Source organism: Anser anser (assembly GCF_964211835.1).
Source record: "Anser anser genome assembly, chromosome: 2".
Classification (NCBI taxonomy): domain Eukaryota; kingdom Metazoa; phylum Chordata; class Aves; order Anseriformes; family Anatidae; genus Anser; species Anser anser.
In genome coordinates, this window is record NC_139721.1 from 152,011,679 (window position 1) to 152,037,911 (window position 26,233).

The following is a 26,233-nucleotide window of genomic DNA, read 5'->3' on the forward strand; positions in this document are numbered from 1 at the left end:
TGGCGACTCAACCACTTCCCTGGGCAGCCCATTCCAATGCCTAACAACCCTTTCAATAAAGAATTTTTTCCTCATATCCAACCTAAACCTCCCCTGGCGCAACTTTAACCCATTCCCCCTCGTCCTGTCACCAGGCACGTGGGAGAATAGACCAGAATAGAGAATAAAGAATGTTGTTGCAGTTATAGCACTACTATCTTTGAAGGATCCTTCAAGAAAATGCCTATTAAAAAAATTAAGGAAGAGGGATGAATACAAAATTTGAACCTTACATACTGGCTTTTTAGACCTGGCATGCAGAGATGCTGCAGGTATGTATTATAAGGCTGAGTTATTTTAATTGTTTTGCCAGAACATATTACTATTTCAGCCTGTATTTAGAACAGTCATTGCTTACTTTCTGGCCCTTGGTAGCTGAAAATGTCCATAGATATTGAATAGTACTCTTCCCACCAAGGATGTAATTTACATAGGTTAATACTGTGTTGTCGCCAACTGATACCGTCTAACTGGATGAGGTTTTAGAGAAGCATTTATTATACACACTGGCTAAATCTTAGGAAATGTTTTTAAGCATTTTGCAGGAAAGCTTCCAGATCCATTGCAATAGTGTCTGCCTTTATTAGCATATTAAAATATTTCCTGAATACTACTTCTTGAAAGGTCACCTGCTTGGAAAAAAATCCTCCCCAAACTTACAGGCTGTGTGCTCTTCTTATGTAGTGTATGATCTTGGATAAAGCTTATCTTATTAGAGAACCAGGGATATAAGCACACCAGAAAAGCTGAGCAGTGCCAAGTACTGTTTAATCAATTGACATGACCTGGTTTAGCCACTGAATAGTCATTTTCTACTTCTAGTGTAGTCTGAGCTCCTCCTCACTGTTAAGGTTCTGGAATTCCATGAGGATGATACATTTTTTATTTTTTTTATTAATGCAGGGGTGGACCAGGCATTACCACAAGAACGTCGAACTCCTGTTACTCCGTCCTCTTCCTCTCGATATCACCGTCGCAGGTCCTCAGGGTCACGGGATGAGCGCTATAGATCGGGTAAGTAGAATTGAAGACTAGAGAATTGGAATGAAAAATAGAAATGGCTGGTTCTTTGCTTTGTCTTGTTTAAAAGAATTCTGTTGTAAACTCTTATAATACCTACACATGGGAAAAATTAATTGTACAAATGCAGAGACACTGTCCAAATGTACAGGGGTGGAGTTGCAAAGCCAAAGCATATCTGGAATTGCATCTGGCAAAGAATGTGAAGGTAACAAGAAGGGCTTCCGTGGGCCTGTAAGTAGCAAAAGGAAGAGTGGGGAGCACGTGGGCCCACTGCTGAATGAGGCAGAGGGCTGGGTGACAAAGGACATGGAAGGCCACAATACTTAATGTCTTTTTTTGCCTTGGTCTTTACTGGTAAAACTCGCCTTGAGGAATCCAAGGCCCCAGAGACCAGTGGGAAAGTCTCAAGGAATGAAAACTACCCTCTGTGAAAGGGGGTTAGGACAGGGAATGTTTAAACAAACTGAACATGTACAGGGCTGTAGGACGTGATGGGATTCACCCACAAGTGCTGAGGCCAATGTCATTGTGAAGCTACTCTTGATTCTTTGAAAACAAGTGTCACTCCTGCCTTTGGGAATAGAAAGAAGGAAAATCTGGGAAACTACAGGCCAGTCAACCTCACCTTGGTATCTGACAAAGCGGTGGAATAAATAATCTTGGAAACTGTTTTGGGAGATACGAAAGACAAGGAGGTGATTGGGAGTAGTAAGCATGACCTTATGAAGTTCCCTCGTTAGGTTGGTCAAGCCATGATGACTATCCTAACAGCTTTCTACAACAAGATGACTACCGTGGAGGTTGAGGGAAGGGCAGTGGATGTTCTGTGCCTTCATTTTAGTATGGCTTCTGACAGTGTCCCCTGTAGCATCCTCACTGCCAAACTGGTGAAGTATAGACTAGATAAGTATAGACTAGATAAGAAGACAGTGAGGTGGACCTAAAACTACCTAAACTGCTGAGCTCAAAGGGTTGTGATCAGCAGCACAGAGTCTAGCTGGACACCAGTCACTAGTGGTGTTCTCTGGATAAATACTGGCTCCACTACTGCTTAATAGCTTAATTAATGACCTTGAAGGTGAGATAAGAGTGCACTCTTCCCACATTTGCAGATGATACCAATCTGGGAGGAGTGATTGACACACCAGATGGGGATACTGCCATTCAGAGGGACCTCAGTAGGCTTGAGGAATGGGCAAACAGGAATTTTCTGAAGTTTCAGAAAGGGAAATGCAAAGTCCTGCACCTGGAGAGAAATAATCCCAGGTACCCAGACAGGCTGGGAGCTGACCAGCCAGAAAGGAGTTTGGCAGAGAAGTCCTGGTGGCCAACAAAGTAAACATGTCAGCAATGCACTGTCGTGACAAAGAAGGCCAACGGTCTCCAAGGCTTCAGTAGGAGGACTGCTGGCAGCAGACTGAGGGAGGTGATCCTTCCTCTCTGCTCAGCAATGGTGAGGCACATGTGAGGTGCTGGGTTCCCCAGTACCAGTGCGATACGGACACGGTCAGACTCATTGTACTGACAAAACTGGAAAGTTAAAGAGACCTCCTTATTAACCCTTTTTCAACATATCACTAGTTCATCCCATTAGTCGAAAAGCTTACCAGTCTGACATAAAGGAAAATTAATGATAAATGTTAGCAAAGAACTTCATGTATATCCAGACCATCCCGATAAATCTGAAAACTCCCTTCTCATTGAAACCTGGGGTTCACGCTGTAGATGCCAACACTTTTTTTTATTTGAATAATGGTTGTGTGATCTGCATAATAACTCCTTGGCATATAAACTTCTAGAAGCTTCTCCCACGTCATACTGAAAATTGTCTACACAGTGGTTTTATGCAGGTAGAAATTCTGTTCTTGGAACTGTCTAATTCATGGGTGTGCAACCCATGATCCTCAAACCTCCACGACGTGACTCTTCAGAGGAGTTCTGTTAAAAACATTTGTATTTGACTGTGTGTTGGAAGTAATCTGCTTGAGCTGTGCTTGCAATTTGTAAACTAAGAGATGAGTCAGTTTGGGGATGGGCAAGGAGACATCACGCACATCTTCTCTGTGTGCCTCTTCTGATACCCAAGGAGTGCTCTGAGTTGCTCTTGCTTCTTCTTGCTTCCAGTCGCTGCCTGCTGTCCTAAAGGGAAGGCGTGAGAGAATAATTTAATTATCTGTGCTTAGGGAAGTAGCTTAGAGAGGAAGGGCCAAAAGATCATCTGCCAATCTTACATATGATCTGTCAGTCCCCGTCAGTGTTGAATTCTGCCTCCTTCTGACCCGTTCTTGTTACCCTGCTCCTGCTACTCCTCATGTTTTTGAGCAAACCTCTCAGTTTTTACATGTGTTCAGAAACACAGACTTGGGAACTGCTCTTCAAGCTAGCACATTACCCCTTTCGCATGCTACTTCCAAACTCTCCTTTGCTGTGGGGACTCCGAACCTTTCTCCCTCAGAAGAGCTCAGCTATGCCTGATGTGCTGATCGTCACACTGATCAGCTTGCCGTGCTGATCAGTTCTGTCTCGTTGTTTTGGATGTGCTTGTGAGGGTGTGGAAAGCCTTCCTTCTCTGCTACCTGTCTATCCAGCTGTTGTCTTTATTCAAGCAATCCCAGCTTTAGGGAATTTAAAATCTTATTCTGGGTTTTCTCACTGAATAGCACATAAGATTTAGGACTAAGTGTTGTGATAATATAGGTAAATAATGAATATATTAGTTGTGTTGCTGAAAGGAAGAGTATGGAATTCAGCATGAAGGCTTGCTTGTTGTTACTGGAGGAGTCTAACGTGAGGAGAATGAGGATTATGCTGTAAATTCAGATCTCCTTTGCAGCTCTGAAAATGTCCTTGGTGTTAAAACTGGAAAGTGTGATGGTATTTTGGGGGCTTATGTCAGGGCTTTGAATTCCTGCATTGACTGCTGTATAACATGACTCCTCAGCAAACCACCAAGCTCTCCAACAAATCGGTTTGAACAGCTACCAAGAATTGATTTGCTCAAAAGAAAACTGTACATAGCAAATGTCAGCACGAGTAAATGTAAACTTCCATTTCAGTTGTGAGAAGTTATCAAATCGTCATCTTTACATTTAGTTTTTGAAGAGCCTTGCTAAGATGTAATTCAATGCTCCTATTTTGAATTATACTATCCCCTTCTATGCATTGCCCCTCTGAGATCAGAAGTTCATTTCTTTCTTAGTTTCATGACTCTATTACTGCCAGTTAGAAAATTGTAAGTCAGATTTCCTTCTGGTTGTCTTGTCTTCAGACTCAGATTTGCTTCAGTTCGAAGCCTTTGTTTAGCCTGTTGTTTTGCTGTGCTTAATACTTCAGCATCTCTGTTCTGATCATACTGTGATTATTAAATCCTAGCTGTTACCCAGTTCCAGTGCTTGTTATCATATTTGGCACATCTTCTTGGAAAGGCCCCAAAACAAAATGAATGTGCAGTCTTTAACAAATAAGTAATTCACTTCTAGGAAAACATTTCCCTTCTATATTTTTTTTGCACAATTTATTTCAATTAACATCTGAAAACAAATCCTCTACTCAAACTCTGATCAAAGTCCTTTTCTGTCTCTTCTTTTTAAGGTTTTCCTAATTGGAAGTCTGACATCCCTGAAAATCATCCAACTCTCCTTCCATGTCTTTGCTTTTTACATAAATTTAGATGTCAGCAAAGATTGTTTAATGAACTCTCTTTGGAGACTCAAAATCATTGCTGCCACTAATATCACCTTCAACTTATGCTCTCTTATTATGGAAAATGTCAGACTGTGACATTTTAAATCCCTACCTATTTTCCCATTTCAGTCTTTTTTATTATTATTATTTCATTAATGTTGTAACAGAATTTTTAGCACTATAATTTTGAAAACCTGGTTTCTATGATTTTTCTATTCTAAATAAAATTGACTCTGACTTTGTGGAAGCTATGTTGTTGGTAAATGTTCATAGCACATTCTGTGTTTTAAGATGATTTGATTTTAGAATTCAACCTACATTGGGAATGTAGTCTAATTTCTTAAAACCAGACAGTTTTAGAAATTCCTTGCTCCTTCTTCATATATGGAAAGTGATACTGAAATCATTATGTTCCAGGATGTCATCTTCTTTGATCATTTTCCAGATGCCTAAAGAAATAGATAATGCCATAAGTTCAGTAATTGAATCAGTGCAGGGTTCAGCTATATTATTTACTTTATACAAATACAGTAACTAGTTTAGCTGATGTTATTTCAAAAAGATTTTTGGTTTGTTTACTACTAAATACAAAAATTCACTATTTACTCACTCAGAAACAGTATCTGAAAAGGTTTGCCAGACGTAGAACATGGCAATGTTTTCCTCTTAGCAGCTGCTGTTCCTTAGCCCATGCCTGTACTATAACACTATCTGGGGGCTCAAGCTAGCACTGAAGCCAAACGTTTCATGTAGGTTGGATCACTAATTTTTGCCAAAAGGCTTTTCTGACCAGTGGGTTTTCAGGCGAGAAAAAACAGTCAAGGGAAAATTGACTTGTTCTTTTGACTTGTGCCTCTATCTGCGGAATAGATGTAGGCATCTGGTTTGATGTGGCTCAAGTTACGTGACTCTGCAAAATCAGACACAGATTTAGAAACAGAATAGAAATAGAATAGTTCAGCTGGAAGGGACCTTCAAAGATCTTCAAGTCCAACTGCCTGACTACTTCAGGGATAATCAAAGTTAAAGCGTATTAATGAGAGCATTATCCAAACACCTCTTGAACACTGACAGGCTTGGGGCATCAACCACCTCTCCAGAAAGCCTGTGCCAGCGTTGGACCACCCTCTTGGTGAATAAATTTTTCCAAATGTCCAGTGTGAACCTCCCCTGGTGCAGCATTGTGTTGTTCCTGCATATCCCGTCTCTGGTTATCAAGGAGAAGAGGCCAGCACCTCCCCAGTGTATAAAGAGTACTAAGTTAGTAATGGCCGTGTAGATATAGCCACGGTTGGACATACAGCTTTATTTCCTTAAAGCAGTTTAGAAACAGGGTTTCTCAGCTTCTTTTGGAAGCTGCATATCCATGGGTTTGGTATGGTATGTTGAGATTAGGAAGGAGGAATTATAACAGGGAGTAGACAAGTGAGAAACCTCAATAGCTTAACTTTCATGGTCTTACTGTGTTGTCTAAATGAACTCTGCTAACTCAGTAGTGTACTGAGATTTACAGAGGATGTTGGCTCTACATGTCCATCTTAGAGTCACTAGAGATCTGTTTGTTCCCTGGTTAACATCGGCTAACCTGCTCCTTCTAACACTGCAGTCTCTCACAGGAGGAACTGGAGCTTCTGCCTCCATTGTTTAAAAGCCATCATCCAGGCCGTCCTGCTCTTAGAGGAATGGTCTTGCTGACGTCCTGCTTAAAGTGGTGATCTGTAAGCTATCCACAGCGTAACCCTGAATTAATGCTGCTACTTGAGTTTGACCCAGTGTCAGTGGCTTTCTGTGCTGATTGAAGCAGAGCTTGGCTCTACTGCCACATAAAGGCTGCAGCTCAGTACAGCAGCATCTGCTGCTGTGGCAGTTTGTAATGAAATACCCCATAATTAAACTGGGCAGATCCTCTCAACCAGAAAAGCTTTTCTTGATCGCGAGAAATCTCCATCAGTTCTGCGTATTCCAGCCAGTCATGGCTGACATGATTCAGAGAACAACTCTCTTGCAGAGACCTTCAGCACCTATTTTAAATCCTCTCCAGAGAACAAGTGTGTTATCTTCCCTCAGCCAGGTGTTGAGTACATGGAGAAATAAACGGTCAGGTCCTTAACAACTTCATTTTTACAAAGGACTCCCCTGTGGCCTTTGGATTATGCCAGAGCAAAAATCCTCAGTTCTCCATCCCAATGCTGAAAACCAGGCACCTCCCTGTGTGCCAGAACCTGTCTTTCACAGTGTCCACAGCTGTTGTTTGTCAAGGAAGAAACAGAAAAAATATTGCATAAGCACACAAAGGTATGCACCAATAAAAATTAGAAATTTAAAAATTCCATCATTAAATGATAGGGAAAGTTATGTAGTATGTTCAAATGCACATGTATGTGTTAGGAATGAGATAGCCTCTCTTGGCTCTTTGATTTCAGCTGTAGAATTCTCCTCTGATGAGATGGGAATATGACAGATGGGTTGGGCCAAGTTTATGAAGTCCCTTATTTCTTGTGAGGTCTCCAAGAGGCCTTGAAGATGGCCAGTGTTTTGCATCACCTGGAGCAACTTTAGCACTTAAGGAAAATGAGACCAGTGAGAACTGATTTTTGCAGATGTCAGAAATGATGTGGGAAGTAGGAGTGTAGGTGAAATTGCACCGCTCCTGTGTCTCAGGGTGCACGTTATCCTGGAGCAAAGACCAGAAAACGAGAGCACATGTGCTACGTGCACCACATGGACAGAGCTTAAAAGGCACACGGTGGATGAGCACAGGGCTGGGAGCTGAGAAACAGAGTGTTTTGAGAAAGACCATACGTGAAATAGCACCTCTCAGCTGGTATCATAGAGGAAAGATACTGCTGGGGAGGTGGTTATGGTACCCTGACTCTTGGGAGCGAGGATCTCCCTTCTTCCACCCGCTTGTGGTGAATTTTTCCCCATGCATTTAACCTCTGAAGGTGAGAAAGAAAAAGTGCACCGTTCTTGGAGGGCTGCCAACCCCTGCCCCAGAGATTCCACCACTGCAGAGAACAGTTCATTTTCCAAGCTCACTCAGCACTTCTTTTAAAAGACATCTTAATATAGGAGATCTGGGGAGAAATTGCCAAAACAAATGCATCCCAACTACAGCTCTGTCCCAGCTCACATTCCTGAGCCACCTTTCCCACACTGTGCTTCAACAGGGAAAAGACTGAACAGCTTATACTGAGCATGAGATCATTAAACTTCAAAACAAATCATCCCAAGATCAGTTCGAGGGGCATTTGAAATAAGGGAGCTAGCAATGAAACAACGTTCCCTATAGACCCTGGTCCTAGAAGAGGAGTTGGCAGCAGACGCTGGGTAGCTGAGCTGCTCTGCTCTGTCAGCTTCGATAGATGCCTTACCACGTGTTTGTCCTCACTGACCATGAGGTAAGTGTGGGTATGACCTATAGCAAAGGTTGCTGACATTTTGCATGTTTACGGCTTACCTCACAGTGATTCTGAAATATATGGATAGCTTATATTTGCATTTTTGAGAGGGTATTCAAGATCTCATTTTGTAGTCTTTCTAGAACTGAAAAGGAAAAAGTGAAAATAGCAGATAAAACTCAATTATTTTAAGAGAATGTAAAAGTTGCAGTGTATGGTAGAAGGATGGAATGAGAAGATACGAGCAATTATTTTTATTGAACCATTATCATTTAACATCACTCCAGAGAATAAGGAGGGACAAAAATCTGATGAATGTACTATGTTTCAAGGCAGGACCGCATATGTATATTAAGGTCGTTTATCATAAAACCAAAAATTTATTAACCCTTCAGATGAGTGAGGGATACTTGGAAAAGTTAACTAATGAACCTGTCTGTAGGAACACTTACTCAGGAATTAATTCATCTCCCATTTGATTTAAGTTGCTTATAAACTTAATTTCAACCTACAATTCAATCAGGGCAAAAAAAAAAATAAATGTTGAAAGCAAATTTTTGCAAAGATGTAATTTATATGACCATGTCCTTGCTTTTGACCCAGCAGAAAAATTTGTAAGGATAATTGCAGAACTCTTGAGGAAAATTACTCAAGGATCTCCAGAGAGAAACAAATAGAAAGTTGATTTACTTCAGATCGCATAATAAGGGGGCCTGAGATGAAGTCACTATGTGAAGCTGACTTCCAGATTGCATTACAAATGAGATAATAAATAAATGGAGGGATGGAAATTATTAGTGGGAGTCTTGCATGTTTTTTTATTTCACTTATGATTAGAGTTAATATAATTTTAAATCTCAGAGTTTAGAGAAAAACATTTTAAAATCAACTTTATTATAATACCTGAAGACTCCAAAGCAAAAACTGTGCCTTTCAGCAAAACTAGCAGAGGAGTCATAAAGAGTTCAGCCTTTTAGTTCAGTTTTTGTATCCTCTGCTTCAATTGTATAACTTGTTTATTTCACTGTCTGTCCATAAAGCTTTCCCAACTGTGTGTTCAGCTTTTACCTTCCTTTCACCCAGAACTGTGGATTGCCACTACTGCCATCTGAACTGCAAAATGATAGCCATGATTTTTGTCTTCAGAATTAAGGTTTCTGAGTGCATGAGAACATACATTTCCAGTTGCTTCGTATGTGCCTGTAGTTATTCAGCAGCAGCTGAAGGATGCATGAGCATGGTGCAGCCCTCTGCAGAGTGCCCAGAGTGAAGTTTCCCACACCAGTGAAGTTTCTTTGCTGCAGCATCCCAGCAGAGCGAGGTCTTTTTCGTGGCATATTCGTGGGAGTGCAGATGTTTTCTAAAAAGCTGACATTTCATCGTAAAAAATTGTGCAGGTCAACAAAACATGACCCAAATTCATGGCAAGTCATCAGAACGTTTCCTTGCATATCCATGTATCTCCTGTTCCTAGTAAAACGAGAGACCCACTATTAACTGGGTTAATAATGGGTTTACAACATCCCAAAGACTGAAACTTACACACTGAAATTGTTTCCTGACATGGAAGCAACAGTTTATTTCTGTTCGTAACCTCCACAGCCCTCATATAAATGTCTTATTAGAGCAGATGTTCCTGCATTCAGTTGGGTATTCACCGTGTTGTGAATACCATATTTCAGAATTAATGGCACACCTGCTTGCAGCTGGAGAGAAATTAGGTGTCACACTGTTCGGGCTGTGTGCTTTTCTGTCCTAATGCCCGGAGATATTGTGAAAGTATTCTGACACTGCTTCATTATAGCATCACCCACAGCAAAGATCCGTTGTTATATGGACTCACTCGCTTTCACATTCCTAGGGTGAGATGATTTTCCAAGGGCTGATCTGTGTTGGATAAACACAGCAATTTTTATGAAATCGCTTGCCCTGAAAATAGAGTCAATGCTGTCAGCCCAGGACAATCAAAAGACAAAGCCTAACTGTAATCTGTTCTGATGATACCACATTTACCGTGTCTTACCCTATTTAGTGTGTCCTGATTGCATTTCCAGTAGATGTAGCTACCAAATTATCTCTACTCAAAGTATTTACAGGCCACGTATTAGGAAATGAATTCTCAGTATATCCTTCGTTTCCATGGTAGCTACAACAAAGGTCTGATTAAACTCATAAGAGACTTTCATGCTTTCAAATACTAGTTTCCTGTAAGGCAGCAATTGCCAACCTTTCCCCTGTATAATTACCAGCATGCTGTTGCGATACTTAGCATTGCCTTATCTAGAATTTTCAGCCAAAATTCACCTTTGATAGCGAGTGTTGGTGGCCTTTGGGAGGCCGTTTCCCATAGGATCGGTTGCCTCCCTGTAGTAACTCAGCTCTTACAAGTCTGCTGCACTGTGTGGTGGTGCAGCAGCCACTGCCCTTGCTCTTCTTGCCCCCTGCAAGCTGCCTCTTTCTGCCTGTTCCTACAGCTGTGTCCCTTGATGCGGCCCCAGGTGCTGGCCTCTCCGAAACAGAGACGTATTTGTGTTTTTACTCGTTCGTTAAATGTCTGACTTCAGGGCTGATCCTCTACCGCGGTATAAATAATACATAAATATGTATTATATGTACATAAATAACCTCTTATTAAAAATCGGTTGGCATTCTAAACTCATTAGCGCAGAGCATCAACCTTCTTGATCCTAATAATCTGCCATGCCGTGAGCCAGTCGGTTACGTTTGTGGCCGAGCCCATAGAAGCAAGGATGTTAGACCTTCTCGGAGTCCTTGGGCCTGTCCTGCTCCCACTCGTATCAACACCTTAGCAAGAATTGGCTACTAAAGTAAAGGAAGAAAGAGTTTCCAAAGGGAAAAAAAAAAGGGGGGGGGACAAACAGATGAAAGGCATGAATTCAGATCACACCTAGGTAAGGTATGTCTCCCGGCAGTTTTATTCTCTCAGGGGTAAGTTCCCTGAAGGGAGGGATGAAAGTGTCGTTACTTCAGAACTGGAAAACCAAGCTGTAGGAGATGATCAGGATCCTGTTCTGATCAGAATCCTACATCTGTACAGCAAAAAATAGGCAACAGCTTGTTCTCCCCTGTTTGTGTTTCTTAAACATCTGGTGATTGGGTATCAAAAATACCGTTTTTTTCTCATAGCAGGAAAGCAAGCAGAGTAACATAGAAACATCAAGGCTCTATTATTACTGGGAAATGAAAGACTTGAGCAAAGACAATTGAAGTAATATATGTAATCTGAAATGTAGATGGAAACAGACTTCTGCCATCTTGATTCTAGCAACGCACACCTGTCTGCTGGTCTCATTTCTTGTCTTAGAAAGAATAGGGCTGAGTGGTGAATTAGATGCAAGAGAACCACCTGACACACAGTTGCAAGATCTGATTTAAGTACAAAAGAAGACACCGTTTTTCTTTTGTCTCCTGAGGCATTTGTGCAATGGGTGTGAGGAACAGTTTTATAATGTGAAAATTTTTAATTTAGCTGACGCTTGCAATGGGAAGAGCGCCCTGTTTCATGATCCACGCCGAACTAACACCCAGATCTGCGACCCGTGAGGAGGTATCGCTTTGCTTACAGTACGTCAAGTGTTTGACATGCCAGTGGAGCAAATGCAGCTAATACTGAACAGAGGAAGCCACTGAGGCATGTGAAACACGCATAGGAAAAAAAAAAAGTTTAAAAACCCCTCCACATGAAGGAAGAATGCAACTGAAACTTATTGAATAGATTTTGCTTTTTAAAAGAGAAGAACAAAAAGGAACAAATTCTGCTGCTGGAAGCTGCGTGAGTCTGGGACTAGGAATTTACAGTGTGTTTTACATGTTTCAGCTGCAGCTCTGAGCTTTCGGGAGCACTGTGTCTGGCCCAAGTAAAGAATGAGGTGTCCCTGTTAATGAAGTGTAAGGGGAAGGGCGAGTCAGGATGATGCCCCATGCCAGATGAAGATGCACACTTCAGAAGAGAAACGAGCTGTGGTATTGCCCCATGTGTGGACCAGGATGTGGGTGAACTTGTCCATCACACAACAATTCCCTTCTTGCCTCAGGAAGGGAAGGCTGATTTGCTTGTAGACCTCGTCTGAGCCTGGAAGGACCATACGTACTGTCTTCCCCAGAGCAAATAGCTTGGAGAGGGCAGCTTGTCACAGAGGAATCACACCACTTATAAGTACACATACTTCTGTGCAAGAATGGGAGAAAGACTTAAGTAAAAGTTCAGAAGAGACTTACACAGAGCCAATATAAAGCAGACTAAAACTCCCGGCCAGCCCCTCTTCCTGTACGCCAACCCAACATCTGACTACATAAAATATTGTCCCACCAAATCCCAAGAAATGACGTCAGGTGATCAAAAATTTAGGGGATGAATGGCTAAGGGACACAGCATTTGCTTCTAGTTTTCTGGGCGTTATTATTTAACTTTGAACACCTGTAGCTGTTCACACTACCCACCTACCAGCAGTTACCACAGGTGTGTCCCTGGCATCTTCTGTCACCCAATTCGCCCTGCTCAGAGCCGGCTGCTCCCTCCCCCATCGCCGTGCATTTAACATGAGCGGTCTCGGCTCAGCTCTGTGGGTTGTGTGCTGGCTGCTGAGTCCAGTCTCCTGCTGGTTTGTTCTGCCGGTGGTGTAACATCGGAGTGGTGTCCTAGCTCAGGCAGGGTATCACCTGGTGCCACAGATCCCAGGAGGTGGGCTTGTTTCCTTTTCCACAGACAATTGAATGCATTGGTGTGTCGAACACCCAGCCTTTAGGTCCCACTGAGGGATAAGGCTGGGAAAGACCGTGAAGAACATGCTGTTTGTAATGAGCTGGTGCTGGGCATTGATGTATTTTAGTGCTGTTTTGGTTTTTTTTCTAAGGCTTTTCATTTAAACAGGGACCAGAACATTGTGCCAGGTTACAAGATAAACCAGACGAGAACAATGACTGTGCTAAGCCAAGCACCTCCTGGGAGACCTGGACAGTTCGTCCTGCTGGTAAAACAAAGAGTTTACTGCTGGTTGCAGTAGATTAGAGTTTCTGATTACGGAGCCCTGTGGCCAAAGCCATGGGTCATCCCTGTGGGAATCTGAGCTCATGGACCCTCCTCTACACAGTTTTTAATTTCTCTGTCTTTGGTCTGAGGCCTTGTCTCTTATTCAATAGATTGTCAGCTATCTAAAGAGAAACTTCTTCTCCACCATGTGCTTCTTCTTACAGTTGTGCTTCCTCTGTATTTCACTTACAGACTTTGCTCACAGAAGTATGTTTTTCTCTGTCCTGTCATAGAAAGCAAAGGGAGAGAATAAACAGATACAAACAAATGACTGAAAGCAAGAGCCAAGACTGCTTTAGATTTTCTGTTGAGTCTTTCCTGTGGAAAAGCCAGGTGGGAACAGTGAGAATTTTGCTACCTATAGGAGTGCTGTAAAGGGTCAGGACCTGCAGTCGTTTTATCAGCTGGAACAGTGCAGTTAGAATGTCACAGACTTCTGCATAAAAGAACATTTCACCTAAAAGCATTTTCTTTCCATACAGACCTGGAGCTTTTTAGAGGGCTTGAGTGCAACTGCGTCAAGGTATATCTGCGTTTGAACCTCTGTCAGAAGTTTATAAAGGGTGAGAAACTGCAGCATGCCACACCATGAGGAAAGAGAGGAAAAGTCCTTTATTAGTTGATTTATTTTTTTTAATTAAAGCTTACAGCTGTGTGGCTTTCAAAATCTTCATACCTGAAGGATTTTTTTTTTCAGGAAAAATTAACAAGAAATCTGTATTTTAAAGCAGTGTTCAATCCTAACTTGATGAGTTCAGTTAAGCTGACCGTACCAGGGTAGATTGAGAAGACAGTCCAGACACTTGTCAGACCTGCAAGACGAGGGGCATCACCCTGCCAGAGACAGTTCAAAATGCTAGGATGATGTTCACTGCTGATACGGTGTGTGATATGTGGAGAATACAAACTGCTCTCTGCTGAGGGGATTTGGTAGGGTAAACAGTTTCCTGTCCCAACGGAAATCATGTATGGCTTCTTACCCTCATTATACTTTTCCCCAGAGTGTATCACAGCTATGGTTTCCTCTCTTTAATGAACAAGGAGCTTCTAGCTGCTATTCTATGCATTCCCTTTACAAGTCTCTTTGTGGTTTTTTTTTCTTTTTTTTTTTTTCTTCAGTAGCTGCAAGGGACAGATTGTAGGCAAGCAGTGGGAAAGAAGAGGTCACATACAACATGTCGGGCACCATAGCCAATCTTTCACCAAGCTAACGGCAACAAACTACCACACTCTTGCTCAAATTGATGAGAAGGGAATCACCAGAGTCTCCTTTTGGTCAGATATGTACATTTCAGTTTAGGTTTAAGCTAAGAGACTAAGCCTCTGGGTATGAATGGCTTCAGTGTTTGTTAACAAGTCCTGCTGTATACAAGAATGTTAAGATGGGTTGAAGAGTATCTTCAGAACCCATCAATAGGTCTTTATTCAAGAAGAAGACCATGCAATCTATTGTCTCCTTCCCTCTACCTAATCCTTAATCTTCTTTTATGTACTTAGGTACATTTCATTTCACCAGCAGAGTTTTTATTCCTGGGAGTGAACATTTTCAAAAGATTTTTCACCCAAGCTGGACTGTTCCTGCTGCCTTTTATTCCTTTCTCCCCAAAAGCCTGAAAGCTCTTGGTGGTGGTTCCTGGACCATCCCTGCGTGGTGTCTTCAGCCTTTTCTAGATGTGTCTCCTGTCTTGGTTTAGTAGCCCGCTGACTGAGCAATGTTTTCAGAACAGCCAACCTAGCAGGCTGCCTGGGAGCAGGTGTGCATATTCCTTCTGCCCAGCTTCCCTATTGTTGAATCAGAGTTTCTTATCTTTTCCATTGTTTTGTCTTTCCTGCTTTTTTTGTTAAGAGTTTGATTTATCCTGTTTGATTTATTCCACAGTAAGCCATTACAAATAAACATATCAGGCATGTGCTTTACTAAGAAAACAATTCAATTCCTGGACTCCCATGGACTCATTTGAAAATGAAAACACTGCAAAGTGTGTTTTAATTATGCTGAGGGATTTGCCTCTTCCATCAAAAAAGCGTCAAAAAAGAAATCCAAGAGTTGGCAAGTTAGGATTCAGTGTCCAGCTGTCACTAAACATTTTAATAATGACTTTTTTTGGTGATCCTCCTTAAAAAAAAAACTTTTGAAGAACTTGATAGTTACACTTCATCTCCCTCCTAATGCTTGTAGCAAAAAAAAAACCCACACAATCCTAAATCCAGTAAAACACAAGTAACTCCTCCTGTCTTGATCAACAAAATTTATTCTCTTCAGAAAATTACTGTAGAGCTTTTCAAAAAAAAAGATAGGAAAGGTCATTTTTTTTTTTTACTGCTTGATACCTAATTTCTATCTTTTGAGTGAAAACCAAGAATTTTCCCTGTTTGTTGGATAAGGAAAGCAAACTGTCAGCGGGCATGTTCAGTCCTGTGTACATGAACAGGACTGGTGTGGAGTGATCAGGTGGGAATTTATCTTGAGGACATGCTGTTAGGTAAAGACTTACATTGCTTTTTATTTTTTTTTCTTAGTCTGATTTTTTTTTGCATAAAACTTTTCATCAGGTATTAATTATAACAAAGAATTTAAACCTTCTACTTTAAAATAATGACTTCACAGAAGAGAAACTGTTTTCTGGTTTGATGTTAGCGTTGTAGTATTCCTCTGTTTTGGTCCTTCAGCTTCATGGCTCTTTTATCATATGCTTTTTCTGCGTTTCTTGTCAATTTTCTTGCTTTGCTTTCCCTGATGTGCTCATTCTCTTCCCAGTTTAAAATAGAAGTGAAAAACAACTCACAGAAGCAGCCGATGATGTTCTTTTTCTTAGATTTACACTTCCCTGCAGTCTTTCACTGAGAGGTCCTTAAGCCCTGGCAGAAGGTAGGGAACACTATTCTTAAAAACGAGGCATTGTGGCTGAGCAGCAGCAGGTGTCGTCTAATTCTTCCAGTCATCCTTTCCAGTTGTTAGGTACAACAGGGCACTTACGCTGATGTGCTCCAACCAACAGCTCATTAAATAAAGGTGGTACACATTATACCCTCCTCTTTTCTGTTGCTTTTCTCAGGAAATATTGCCTCTTCAGAGCTGCCACCACCAGGAGCAAGAAATAGGCTGCATGCTGCCCACCCAGCCTGCAACAGCAGTCTTCAAACAGATGCAGGAGAAGCAAGATCACTCTGGATTAGACCCGCTTCACTATGCTCTTACTTCACAAATGGGCATAGCTGAGTTTTGCACACAATTTGTTGCTGCATTTTTTACCGCTAGCATCAGCTGGTTGAAAGGCAACATCTAGTGTGCTTCCAGTTGTGTTCCAGATGGTCAGTGTGTGGCATCTTCTTTAACCACAAGTGACTTTTATTGGGTACCATGTGTTGTGCATGCTGTCTCCTCATGCATATCCTTCCCCACACCGTAGGAATACACAGGCAGATAGGGCAAGGTATTAAATTAAAGGCAGGCTTATTTCAGTGTATAGTTGTGGTAGTCATTAAAGGATTTGCACAAAACAAAGCAATTATCAAAATATGTTGCTGGTATATTTTACACACGATAAATGGACTTTTTTGAACTTGGGGAAGCAGACAGCTGCATATACATGTGAAAAGTAGAGAAGCTGTGCTCTGGGGATGTCCCCACTGAGAAGTGGACCTGCCTATGTTAGAGCCAACAGGTCTAAGCTGGGTGTAACACTCACCTGCAAAGCAAAAGGCTCATGTCTAAAGTGCTTGTTGTTCCCATTCCACCTCGGGCCAACTGTCATAATATTTTTTTCATGAATAAAGCTAAGCGACGGTGGCGGGAGAAGGATCTGGGAATGGGGGGACCCACTGCAATTTTGTTGTGACACTTCATAACTCTTACCTTTCGAGCAAGCATTCCTGTTCACTTGGTTTGTGTGACTTTTGTATAAATTAGAAACCTCATTCATTTCAAAACCAGGTGCTGTTAATACACCACACTTTCACTGAAAACAATAATTGTTGCTGAAGCAACAGCTCATTTCAAAACATTGTTAAATGGAGGTTTACTCTAAGGAAGCAGGGTTCCTACTCTCCAAATACTGCTACAGTGTTCTGGGAAAATTGTACAGCTCAAAGGATTAGTTTGTTGGTACAGCACTCTTCACTATTGCCTCTTTTTCTAGCATGAGGAGAACCGGTGCAGTCCCTCTGAGATCCCGTGCATTCCGTCATTTCATATGCACTGTCAGCCTCACTGGAGCACAAGCTAACCTGCACGCAGATGCACTGAATACACAAACAGTTCTTTTCTGTTTGAACACTAGCTTGAAATCTCTCTTTTCTTCCAGATGTCCACACAGAAGCAGTTCAGGCAGCCCTTGCTAAACATAAAGAAAGGAAAATGGCAGTCCCCATGCCCTCAAAACGACGTTCGTTGGTGGTGCAAACATCAATGGATGCCTACACACCTCCAGGTGAGCATTTGTGTTTGTGCATTTTATGGAAAATTTTTAAATGGTTCTTTGTGCTGCTATGAACTAATGGTCTAATGGACGGTAACAGAAATGATATTTGAAACACACTGAACATAACATTGAGGTATCTTGGAAGAGAAGAAGGTGGAAAGTCAACTGGGGCAGTTTCCATGACTGCTTTGCCCTTGGTGGTACCTGACCTAGTGTTAATCGCTTTGATCTTATGAGGCTCTAAGTATGGTGAAGTTGTCATATAATATGTGACTCAAGGTATTGTTCAAGTTTCTGGTTTATTCCTTAATTCTGCAATGGAATGTTGTCTTTAAGATTTGTCATACCAGCCAGCTCTTTATGAATTTTTATGTTCTTTTACCTACTTACTACACTGAAAATACTCCACATCTTATGCGTTCTGATACTCACCGTATTTAGGCGGGACTCAATTTCTCACTGAGGGGTAGGCTTTTTACAGCTGGAAAAGTTTTTCTCAGACTTTGTGGAGTGTGTTTGGGAAAGTATTTGGGCTATTTTGTACTGTTAATATGTGGTTGGAGATCTTCGGAAGATCTAAAGCCACATTAGAAAGGAAGAAACTTCTATTATCCTTATCTGTTTTCTTGTAGAATGATATACAAGCCATTGAACTAGTGCGTGAAAGCACTCTCAATGTAGTTAGCAGTTGTCTCTAGTTTCAGGGCTCTTGGTATTACAGGCTTTCTTATTGTGTTTGCCTGCCTTTGTGAGTTTTTCTTAATGACAGTTTTCTTTAGATTTATAACATGAACATGCCTTATTTCTACTTAAACAAGCAAAAGCACTGCAACTAACAGGCTGTTTTTAATTATTAGATACTTCTTCTGGTTCAGAAGATGAAGGCTCTGTGCAGGGTGACTCCCAGGGAACTCCCACCTCAAGTCAGGGGAGTATAAACATGGAACATTGGATTAGTCAAGCGATCCATGGCTCTACCACGTCAACCACTTCCTCCTCCTCAACACAAAGTGGAGGCAGTGGTGCTGCACACAGGCTAGCTGATGTTATGGCTCAAACACATATAGGTTAGTATACCACCATTTTCAGTGTCTTCAGTTTAATGTGAATTTTGTGTCTCACATTCAGCTGATGCTGCTATTTGAAGCCTTACAAAAGGTTTTCTTGTGCTTTTTCTTCTTTTTCTCATTTTGCATATTTTATATTAAAAGCTACTCTTACAATAATAGATTTATTAAAAAATACAATTAAAATTTGCGGGTAGACTTCTGTTATGGCTAACAGTCTAGCTGTTAGCACCCAAATATCTGAAATGTTTATTTGCATGAATTCCATTACTTAACACTAAAAGCGATCTCTTCAGGATCCATCAGTAAAGAAAATCAGTGCATGCAGCATTAGGGATTGTTTGCACGCAAGTTTCTACTTCTGCAATAGTTTAATTACACGGTTTGAGTGATTTTAGGTAATTCTCTGCTAAGAGTAGGTCCTCTTACTTGAATCTAGAATTGGATGGAATATCTAACAATGATCAACCTTGAGAAAGACTACTATATACCTTTATAAAAGGAAGCTGGTATTATTATTAATAGCTTGTTTATATTCCTTGGATAGATCACAGGAAGTCAAGGCTTTCTTTCCATTACAGACCTAAACTTCACAAACATTAACTGTTTCTGGATATAGTGTTATTGCCATTAGTCTTCATTTAAACGAGATGGCTATTAGAATGATTAGGCACGTAGAAAGCAAAGCTTGTGCTCCCTTCATTCTCCAGTAACTGCTGTTAATCATACGAAGTGTCTGCTTTGGGTACATTCTTGCAGTGGCTGTTTATTGGGTAGTCTCACTAAAATACGTTGGAGCCTATATTGGAACAGATCAAGCAACCTTGCTACAGTTCTGTTGCACACATGTTTATTTTACTATTCCTCAGCTGATCATTCCGTTTCAAGTATATGTAATGAGACATATGAAAACATTTTAAATGTTCCTGATTTTATATGCTGGAACAGTAGTCCGTGTCCCTTTTTCTTTTGCTGTTGGTATAGCTTGATGTAACACCTGTATTTTCAGATGACTAATCCGCTTACCACACTACGGAATTGCTGAATTGCAGGCAGGGGAAGAATTTGTATTGTATTCTTAAATTCATGCCAAATGAATAGCTTAGAACCTTGTTTTAGAAACACATACACTTCTGAACACATTAATCATTGCATTTGGTTATTTTCTGTGACTTCATCTTGAAATGCTAGAGGAAATTATAGCATAGAGAATTAAATTTATCCAAACTCTTAAAAGGTTGCATTACTCACACACCAAATCTTATCTGTCTTAAAATATAGCTTCTTTATAACGTGACATTTCAGTAATTTTAAATCTGGCACAGTAAATCTTCTCACTGAGTTTGCGGTAAATAATACAGCATTTTTAGAGCTAAATTAAGATGACAGTATTGTGTGGAAGAAGAAAAATACTACTTTTTTTTTTCTCCTTTGTTGTTGACTGGAACAATCTCTTCTTTGAAGAAAGCAGATAAGCTTACCTCATTGTAAATATATTTTCATTCTGACAATTAGATACGTTAAATAGCAACTCTAGTTGGACAGTAGTTGTGACGTAAAGTTTGTTTGGATACAAAATATGACGGATATCTGTTAACAGGTTCAGACTGTGATCTTAAGGTTACTGTCTGTGTTGCTAAGATCATTGGAAAAAGTAACAGAAGCTGCACAGATGATAATTCTGAGATATATTCACATGGCTTGATGTTTATTTGGTCCAGGGAGTTGTTCTCCAGATCAGTTTCAAGAAGCAAATCATCTGTAAGTATGTAAGGATATACTGCCATAGTCTGGAGATGCAATTTTGATAAGTACAAATTTAAGGCGCAACAGGGAAGACCTGTAATGATAACCAAAAAAAGCCCTCCATTCTGACATCCACTAGGATTTGACTTCCAGAGTGCATCACAGAATCAAAGCGAGATTTTTCCAGTGTAAGTGCTGTAATACAGTCCTGAGAAGGAATTTGATAAAACATTTTGGCCATAATATAATCAAAGTTCAGCTTTCTGTATCATTTAGATTATTTGCATAACCTATTATATGTTTATTATCTTACACTGTTTATTTAATTTCATGGCTGCTGCTGCTTTATTATGGCCAAAGGTCTAATAGAGGATATATTTCCTTTAAGTATTTATTCTCAGCTATAAGACAGATGTCTGAATGAAACTACAGAGAGAATTTCTAGTTTGGCATATGTTTCAAAATTGTGTCGGGTAATTCTTGAACTTAGATATCAAAACAGTGAAATCTCTAAAAAATATTTAACGTTCATTACATCTTTGAGTCAGTACTCTATATATTTCTAAGGTCTTCAAGCTTTCATTTGTCTGTGTTACATTTTTTGGACCTATACATATATAAAAAGCAAAGTGCGAAAACATCCCAGAGCTCAGAAATTCATGTAATAATAATCACACAACACTTACCTGTGATTGTAAATTTAGATAGATTAATGAGTTAAATATCTCAGTATAAAATTTTGGTCCTGTAGCTGCTTTTAATGTTTCCTTTATATGTTTCAAATATGTTTCTGTTTGGAAATCAAAGGCGTCTCTTGGAATCAAAGGCTACATAGGTTTCTAATAAAATCAATTTAGAAACATGTGCCATAAGGCATGATGGATAGTTCTCTGACAACCTTAAAATTCTAACGTGATCTGAGGACCAATATTAACTTATGATACAGGAGACTGACTAGTTTAAAATAGCCTCTGTCACCTGGATACTAATACAGGCGAAACCTGGCTGATATAAAAAGCTACAGCTCTTACCCTGGATTTCCCATCCCTGACGAGAAGAGCCAGCTTGCTTGGGAGAAAAAGCTATATTCTCATCAAGTGCAGTATTGTAAGGATGTTATTTGGATTCCTGGAGAATTTCCAAATGCATAGTGTTTATTTGTGCTTCCTATCTTCCACTGAAAAGTATTCCTCTACCTCTTTACTTCTCCGTAAACATGGTGCTCTGTCAAAACACACCCTCTGTCCCTAAATGAATGTGCTCTGAATTGTTGGTTCTTTTTCATTTTCATGAAATGGGGTAGATTATATCACTCCAGTAGCAGAAATGAAGGGTCTTAACTGGAAACAGCTGTTCAGTCTGTGATCTTCTAATGCAAGAATATTGGAAGAGATGGGGAGAAGAGGTGATGCAGATATGTGTTTGATGGAGGAAATTCTTTGAAGTCATGCAGCTGTCACAGTTTCTGTTTTTTAATCAACAGATGTGTCAAGATGATTATTCTTAACTAAACCTCAAACAGTACTTCAAGTTACCAGACATAAGACCAAGAAGCTCTATACAGATTGTATTCATAGTCTATGCCTGGATTACTTTTCTACACACACACACACAAAAAACATACATAAGAATTTCACATAACATAAGAATTAACATTTTCTTTAGAAGCCTTTTGGACCGAATTTTTGTCTGAGTGACTTTCATTTCTCCAAGCCCGAGAAGGGAACTGACTGAAGTTTTGTAAATTTAATGAATGAAACCTACTGCTGTAAATATGGCCGTGATAAGACATCTGTTAAGAACATCCTACAAAGAAATAGGGCAAGACGAGCCTTACTGTTCATCTTCTGCTGGATAAGGATTCTTCTTAATAGAAATGTAAATAGCAGGTGGGCAGAGGGTGTGATAAAACTGCACTCTTTGACCAGCCAGTGGTGACCACATAGGGAAGAGAATTCATTCTGGGTAATTTCAAGTGCCAGTGCTGGTTGTTCAAAAGAAAGCCCTTTTACAAAAAAGCAGGAAGCTTCTTTCCCATTCTATTTCACCCTGCTCTGCACCATGTGTTACAAAGAAGTATTTGGTTTCAAATCTATAGATGCGAAAGGAAAGCATCTCTGTTCTGTGGTGCTTTGAGTCATGTATCTTCTCTCCCGCACATTAAAAAAAAGTCATATCAATGTAAAAACCTGAAAGGAGATACTTTAACTCAAATTCAATTTGTCTTATAAAGTCTGAAAGATGGAAATATTTCGCTGAATAGATGTAAACAATTATAGCTAAAAAAATACTTTCTCATGTTACTAATAGCTGACTAAGTACAATTATTTTCTTAGTCATGACCTCCTCTCCTATTTGCGTAGCAAAACTGCATGATAAGTAAGAGATAAAAAGATAAACATCAGCATTTTTTAATTGACTTAGTTATTGGGTAATTCAATCATGATCTATAAAAAGCTGCCACTTAGAAAGAAGGGGCAAAAATTGTGCTGATTCTAAAATACTTGATAAATGACAAGACTTCTCAAACGAAGACATTATTCAAATAATTACCAGTAAAAGCTTCATTGTCCAAGCTATTATACTTCAGCTGGTCACTTATAACACAATATAAGGTCTTTATTTCAGTAGAATGGTAAGAGTGGATGTGATCAGAATCAAAAGGCTCAACTGGACATGTGCAAGTTGCAAGATATTTTTGAGTGGCACAATAAAAGCCATCTCATGTTTTCTTCAACCAGTTACAGTGGTGTCTATATGACGTTCATGAATATAAACATTATATAACAACTATAGACATTAATATCATGTCTTAATTTTTCATGATGATTATCTGTCAAATGCTGCATTCAAATGAGAAGTATGCAAAATAGTCATCTAATATAGCATCCATATACTGTATTTATAGCCATAAAGTTAGTTTTCTCTGTTGGTAGTACATGAATTTGGGATTGAACGCACAAGAATTACATTGGTCCAAAGTTCAAGACTCATGGAAATGCTTGATAATTACATTTCAGGTGAAATCCACTGTAGGAGTTGGTATTATAGTAGATTTACGACATCATAATACTTGTAGGACATATTTACTAAAATGTGCATCTCTAAAGTAATATTGGAACAAAATTAAATTTTTTCCAGAACTTTTGTCTGCTAAAGATTCTTTCCCTATTGTAAAATGGAGAGCATTCTTTGTCACTTCAGTGGCAGCAGTATGAAGACTTGTCCTCTTTTCTATCTCAGAGGCTCCTGGGGATCTTTTATGTCAATAAAGAGAGAAGTTGTTATTTGTTCATGGTATTTATCTCCATCTACCCTAATGCTTATGAAAATGTGGAATAAAATTATGAGACAAAATGTAAAAATAGTATACAATATGTAGGTAATACAGACTCAGACTTGAAAACATGTGAAAACAAACCAGAGCATGCTGAGTTATCAGGCTATGAAAGAGAAAGATTAGCTCTGTGGAATTGTTTAGAAATGCTGGAATAAGTCAGTTGGATTTGTGTTTGCCTTCTGGAAGGCATATCTTTGTTATGCAGAAGAATTGAAATAGCTCTGTCTAAAAATAGTAGACAAGCAAGTGTCCATGCAGAATGTAAAGTTCATGTTTCTTTACATTTTATTTCTTTCCCCTAGATTCCAACCCTGCTGTGATTGATTTTTTTCTTAATAAAACAATGATTTCCTTCTTCAAGTAAAATTCTCATATTCAAAATATAAAAGAGATATGCATTGGCACTTGCAAGTGATTGGCAACATGCCATATTCTCTTTATTTCATAAAACTAAAGCAGTAATCTGTGAGAAGTATATTTGTCTGGGTCTTCTTCTATTTGAAGCTGTCCACAAACTTTAACTTGGTATAAAATTAAATATCAGCGGAGAACCAACAATCTAATTATCTTTTTTTTTTTTAGCCTATTGCTTATGTTCTTGCAGATATATGGTACTTGGTGTAATCAATGGAAACATGTTAAAATTATGGTGTACTTTATAGTTGTATACATTCATTTTGTGCGTGAATTTCATTGCCTGTTTGGATGTTGAAAAAAAGTCAAAAGGTGTTCTTTCCTCTCCCCTTTGTTCTTATGCCCTTCAACACTGGAGGTACATGGTTAAACCTTTAAACTTATTTTTCACAGAGAATCATTCTGCCCCTCCAGATGTTACCACTTACACCTCAGAACACTCAATACAAGTAGAAAGACCACAAGGATCAACGGCACGGGTGGCACCAAAGTATGGAAACGCTGAACTTATGGAAACTGGTGATGGTATGTCAAAAAGCAAAATCGTTTTCACTTTGAGTATTGTAACCTTTTTGTAGTTAGCGTATGCATCTGTTCTTTGTTTCTTCTGGGCACTTGTCATTTATAAACACCTACGTAGTTACAGCATCTTTGCAGTCCTCAAATAAACTGGTATACATGAAGCTGACATAGAGAAATATTTCTTAATCAGCCCAGCTGATTCCCTGTAGAAATTGTTTGGCAAATAGAAGCAGCAAGTCTCTCTAGATCTGCTTTTCTGCTTTTATCATGCTGTCTGGTTACAGCTAGGCTTTTTTTTAAATGGCAGGGAATGCGACATATAAGAGGATGGTTACATCTTGAATACTGTCATGTTTAAAGTTTTATTTTCTGAGTATATTTTTTTTTGAAAAACAGTTATTTGTAAACCCTTTCTTACTTACTGCTCCTCTTTTCTAAAACATATTAAATGATACCTCAGCAGGGTGTGGAATTGTTGACCAAGTGTATCACATCTAAACTTAGCAGCTTCAGCTATAAAAACCACTTGGCAGAAGTGTTGGAGCCAACCGTATAGAAGGGTAGGAAGTTGAAATTTCTGCAATGCAGTGACAGAAAGTTATTAGTTCAGGATCAGATGACATGAATGTTGCAGAGGCTTTGCACTCTGCCAGGGAAAGGGAGGGGGGAGGTGTTTGATGGGATTATATTACAAAAGTGCCCCTTGCCCCACACTGCTGTTCATAATTGTCTTTTTCAAAGTGCTGTGTGGACAAGCATGCTCCCTTTGGAGACTGCTGGCTGATGGAACTGGCTGTAGGGATGTTTGGGGAATACAGGGTCATGCTGAAGTAATACAAAGATGTCAGCCATGTTTAAGATGGATACTGGACAGACATCCACTGCAGTGTAAAGAGCAATCCAGAATAAATGATGGGGCAGAGCCTATGACCCGTGCTCCTTGCTGAACTACAGCCAGTGATCATGGGAAGAGCCGATGCCCGTCTTCTCAATGACCATCACCAATGCCACCTAGAAGAGTTCTCTAAGGTTGCCAACACTCACTGTAGGGAGGGCTTTTTCACTGTGCATCTCTCCCCCAGTCTACGTGCTTTTCCCCTCTAACTTTGCAAGCTCACTCTGATGTTATTGTATTTATTGTTTTTATTTACACTAGGCATCATTGTTCCTTTTTGCTGAAATGATCTTAATGTCTTAATGTTGAATGCTCGAGTCACACTCATGGTATGGCATGAAACTGTAGTTGTGGTGGCCTTGCAGTCCTAGCCTTCTTCTTACCCCAATTAATATCTGGTGGCGTTCAGCGTAGCAGTCAACTGATGTCTCCATTGATCCCTGTCCTGCAGGAGTACCAGTGAGCAGCAGAGTGTCAGCAAAGATTCAGCAGCTGGTCAATACACTAAAACGGCCCAAACGACCACCATTACGAGAGTTCTTTGTAGATGACTTTGAGGAATTGTTAGAAGGTAAAATGACTGTTTTTCAAAAGGTTTGGGGATCTCTTATTAAAACTCTGTAAAATGTTT

General features: G+C 39.9%; 1 protein-coding gene across 6 annotated transcripts in view; it reads left to right on the forward strand.

Moving 5' to 3' along the window:
* The window catches only part of DIP2C (disco interacting protein 2 homolog C), a 318,399-nt gene that overhangs the window by 183,156 nt on the left and 109,010 nt on the right, over positions 1 to 26,233 (forward strand). For 4 of the 6 annotated variants that reach the window (XM_083823675.1, XM_083823677.1, XM_083823678.1 and 1 more), the window contains 5 exons: positions 943 to 1,053; positions 17,502 to 17,627; positions 18,476 to 18,685; positions 24,579 to 24,710; positions 26,054 to 26,173. In XM_083823675.1, coding sequence (XP_083679801.1) covers positions 943 to 1,053; positions 17,502 to 17,627; positions 18,476 to 18,685; positions 24,579 to 24,710; positions 26,054 to 26,173 — 699 coding nt within the window. Of the gene's footprint in view, positions 1 to 942; positions 1,054 to 11,888; positions 12,850 to 17,501; positions 17,628 to 18,475; positions 18,686 to 24,578; positions 24,711 to 26,053; positions 26,174 to 26,233 lie in introns of those variants that run through there. The other 2 variants (XM_083823676.1, XM_083823680.1) reach the window with 2 other exon arrangements.